Here is a 4,719-nt window from a genome sequence, read left to right on the forward strand (position 1 = left end):
GTGCGTGTGTGTGTGTGTGTGTGTGTGTGTGTGTGTGTGTGTGTGTGTGTGTGTGTGTGTACGAGCAAAGCCCAAGTGGACATCAATGAGCACTTCTTATCACAGAGACTCACTGTGTTGTGTGAGTCACAAGCAGGGCAAGCTGCTCTCTGAAGCTCCTGGTAGTGAGCTAAAGCGGTCGGATGATACAAAACGACTGACCCAGAGTTGCTGATCGTGGGTTTTCTTAAATTAAATGATGGTTAAATAAAAGCCCTTCTTAAGGACGCAGAGCGCAGTGGGGAGGAGCCCGAGCTGCCCGGTGCTACTCACTCCTTCTCTCTTCGCTCAGTTGCACCGTCCATCACATTCCTCGAGTCTCCAACCTCAGACCACCACTGGTGCATCCCGTTCACTGTGAGAGGCAACCCCAAGCCCACGCTCCAGTGGTTCTATAACGGGGCAATACTGAACGAATCCAAATACATCTGCACTAAAATCCATGTGACCAACCACACGGAGTACCACGGTTGCCTCCAGCTCGACAATCCCACTCATATGAACAACGGAGACTACACTCTGATGGCCAAGAATGAGTACGGGAAGGACGAGAGACAGATTTCCGCCCACTTCATGGGCCGACCTGGAATTGATTACGGTGAGTACCTGGAGGTTTTACACCTGGGGAGAGGGGAGAGCGGCACAGTAAGTTACTGGGTGTGGAAGCCATCGGCTTGGCTTTAATGTCGCACTGGTGACACCGGGGATCTGCTCCTAGTGGAAAGTGTGGAGATAGACAGCTAGGAACTGGATGTTGTCTCCTAAAGACCATCAGCCTAAAGTGTTCACAGGATGCAGTTGTGTCAAGAAAGGCAACTAGTGTGACCCCCAGAAGGCGGGGCATGCGCCAATATGAGCAGAGATCAGATCCACACGGGATTACTGAGGGAGAGCATTGGTAACCATGAGATTATTCTTAACGCCATCTCTATGTATTCTGAGATCTCCCATCAGCAGTGCTGAGTCCCATGGAAAACCAGGAGCAGAGTAACTGGTCACTCATAAAATAGTCAAGAGTTATTTTTGACCCTCATATCCAATTGGGGTCAGAAAACCACCTTCTTATTAATGGGTTAAAGACCGCGAGGGGTGCACCCACACACTGAGACAATGGGGATGTTCCATCGGGAAGTCACCAAGGCCAGCTGGCCAGGGTCTGAAAAAGCATGGGATAAAACCGGACTAGCTGAACATAGCGGACAATGAGGAATACTGAGAACTCAAGAACAATGGCAGTGGGTTTTTGATCCTACTGCACGTACTGGCTTTGGGGGAGCCTAGGCAGTTTGGATGCTCAACTTACTAGACCTGGATGGAGGTGGGGGTTCCTTGGGCTTCCCACAGGTCAGGGAACCCTGATTGCTCTTCGAGCTGATGAGGGAGGGGGACTTTATCGGGGGAGGGGGAGGGAAATGGGAGGCGGTGGCGGGGAGGAGGCAGAAATCCTTAATAAATAAATAAATTTAAAAAAAAAAAAAAACAATACGGAGACCCTTGCTTACCCGGCTGTGGTGAGCAATCCTTCTATCAGGGGAGAAGGCTCTGCTCTAGCGGCAGGAAAGCTTCCGTCAGGAATGCAGCGATAGTGCGGCAGAGGTCACACCATTGCCACTCCAGCTACTGCCCTTCAGAAGAGTGTCTCGTCCGCTGTGGCTTGTTGCTCAGGTGATTGCTCATTGTAGGGCTAGCCTGCTTTGTCGTGTTGAGACCTGTGTGTTAGAGCACTTCACTGTAGTAGCGGTGAGTTAGTCTAAGTCACACGGGTGACGTGGCAGAGCAAAGGGGAAAGAGAACCGTGGAGGTGTGGAGCAACAGCTGTTTGGACAGCTTTTACCTGTGGGGTTTGGAAGGGAGCGTTGTGGGCACAGGTGATCCCTGATCCCTGCAAGGCTGCCTTCGTTCCTGCAAAGAGAATTTGTCTGACAACAAACAAGAGTACAGTCATCCCCTTTGTGCCTCCTCTGTCTTCTAAACATACAGGGTCCGTGAGCATGTTGGGAATGTAGTTTGAGTTATGTCTGTTTTACCAACAGCCCTAGGAGTATGTAAAACAAGCACTGCTCAGATGCGACACCTAGACAGCCCTGGTTGTTGTAGTCATGCTCATTAAATCTTCCTCTTAGCTGAGAGTTTAGCTGCTTGCCTGTGTTTGCTCTAGTAAATCTCTAGATGGGCGAGCTTCTTTCTTCCTGCGTCCTTGTGGGAGCAAGAGCTTCAGAACAAAGCCAGAAACTCCATCTTGGGACTGCAGATTTTTGTTTGTTCTTCAGTAAAATTTTTATTAGTGAGTAATTTTAGGTTTATGGAAAAGTTGTAGACAGTCAGAGAGTCTCTGGAAACTTCTGCCCAGGCTTCCCAGCGTTGACATCTTCTGTGACTATGGTCCATCTGTCACGAGAAGAATAGGGCACAGGGCTGGTATAATTCCCTGAACTTTAGGCTGTATTTGGATTTTGCCTTTTAGAGCTCTTTGGGGGGTGAAAGTTGATTCACGTGAAGGCCCAGAGTTTGAAAGTTCTGAGAAGCAGGTCTGTGTCCCTTTGAAAGTCACACACTGAAGGGCTGGTTTTGGATGGGTTTTGCTGTGTTTTCCTTTGAACGCTTCTCTGTGAAGCTGGTATTTGGCTGAACTAGACTTCTCTCATCCCTGTGGCCTCTTTTTAATGCAGCAGTTGTTAGTTTTGCTTTTTGGCTTGATCATAAATTGGGGCAGGGTGTTTCTCAGTTAGTTAAGAAAAGATTCATTTATAAAAAGCAAAAATTCAACTAAATTTATATTATGCTTTATTTGTGTGTGTGCGCTCACGGTGCGTGCGTGCGTGTGTGTGTGTGTGTGTGTGTGTGTGTGTAAGTCAAAAGACAGCTCATAGGAGTCAGTTCTGTGTTTCTACCATTTGGGTCCTAGGGACGGAACTTAGGTCATCAGGCTTGACAGCAGGTGCCTAGGCCCTAAATTAAACTAGATTTTGTGAAGTTTTTCTTCCTCCTCCTTGTTCCTGGGACTCACTCATTTTTATTTTGTCTTTAAAATAAAAATATGAGGCAGCAGAGATGGCTCAGGAAGGCAAGTGTACTTGCTGCGGAAGCGGGACGACCTGGGTTCAAATACCCAGCATCCATGTCAGAGCTACACAAGGCCTCTTGTGATTGTAACCCCAGTGCTGGGGAGGACAGACAGGTAGATCCTGAGAGCTTGTTGGCCAAGCCACCTAACTAAGGGGATCTTCAGCTCAGTAAAGGACCCTGTCTCAAGACATAAGGTGGAGGGCGGTAGAGGGAGACACCTGGAGCCCTCTTCTGGCGCCTTTGTGTGTTTGTAGGAGGACCCCAGAGCTACAAATACCGAGAATGCACAGGGCTGGGCACTCACACACAGTATAGAAGGAAAGGCAAGCAAACTGTTAATATCTGCTTGGAGAAAAGACTGATTTACTGTTGTCTTTAACTGTTTATTCAAAGGCCAGCAATCAAGGAATAATAAATGAAAGGGAAAATTATGGAGACTTGGTCTTGGGTGACAGTCGATATAGAGGGCCCTAGTGGGCCATAAACCAATGTGACTAATTAGAGCTTGACCTCAGTCAGCTGTGGGATGGAGTCTGGCTGGATATTTATGAGATTCGCGGTCATAGCATTCAGATAACAACCGTCCTTGGAATTGATCCCTTTCTTTTCCAACCACCTTAAAATTAAAGAAACAAAGAGAGAGAGAGAGAGAGAGAGAGAGAGAGAGAGAGAGAGAGAGAGAGAGAGAGAAATATAACTGCCACATCCCTGGCGGTGCATTCCACACTAAGGACAGCTGAAGGTCAAGTCTGACTCTATTCCTTCAGCGTTTCTGCAGTCATCAGGGAGTGATTTGTGATGCCTAGCTCTCACAAACCTTGTGGTGAAAATTAATCTGATTTCACTGATGGCATTTTTGGTGATTATGAAAGAAGGAAAGGAATAAAGTCCAAATCACCATGTGGACGAGCAGCCCTGGCTCTGTGTGGTGTCGGTTGTGTTAACAAAGCTGGAAGAGTGAGCATGGTGGTTCTGGTGTCCCTGAGGGCTGGGTCCCTCAGTCAACTGAGTTTTGTAGTGGATGGTCGCTCTGCTTAGGGATTTGTTTTAGGAGACAGAGAATGAAGAATACAGCAAGAAATCAAAACATAGATTAAAAACAAAAATTCTCTACACCAAAACTCTGCCAAGTTTGAAGCAGCCAGCCAGCCTGGGCCTGGGCTGAGATTTTAGCCTCTGTTTCTGGGTAGTGGAAAAGGCGGCCTGGGGCCAGACCCTGTGCTTTTGCTTTGGAGGAGGGGGCAGGGCTAGAGGAGCAGCTAGGCTGCTCAGGCACAGGGTGCCATGTGGAAGATCTGAGGGTGTGAGGTTGGCTCTAGAGAGACTCAGTACAGCGAGGTCTCTGGACTACAGGGACCTGTCTACAGGGACCCACTCAGGACGATATGTGGAGTGACAGGTGCCATCTGGTCTTTAGTTGTCCACAAGACCCGGTGCCTTCTGCAAATGTTAGTTACTGGAAACCTAGCCTAGCTCATGAAAGAGAGAAGGAACTTTTGCCAGGTTGCAGGCACTGCAGTTGGCCATCTTGGGTCCCGCCTTTAAGAGGTGAGCTGGTCCTGCCTTTAAGAGGTGAGCTGGTGAGCTGGTCCTGCCTTTAAGAGGTGAGCTGGT

At 48.4% G+C, this 4,719-nt stretch overlaps 1 protein-coding gene across 3 annotated transcripts in view; it reads left to right on the forward strand.

Annotated features, from left to right (window-relative positions):
* Ntrk2 (neurotrophic receptor tyrosine kinase 2) overlaps positions 1-4,719 on the forward strand; it is a 330,204-nt gene that overhangs the window by 54,277 nt on the left and 271,208 nt on the right. For all 3 annotated transcript variants that reach the window (XM_026783080.1, XM_013349167.2, XM_026783081.1), the window contains exon 8: positions 332-637. In XM_026783080.1, coding sequence (XP_026638881.1) covers positions 332-637 — 306 coding nt within the window. The remainder of the gene's footprint in view (positions 1-331; positions 638-4,719) is intronic.

Source organism: Microtus ochrogaster, chromosome 16 (assembly GCF_000317375.1).
Source record: "Microtus ochrogaster isolate Prairie Vole_2 chromosome 16, MicOch1.0, whole genome shotgun sequence".
NCBI lineage: Eukaryota > Metazoa > Chordata > Mammalia > Rodentia > Cricetidae > Microtus > Microtus ochrogaster.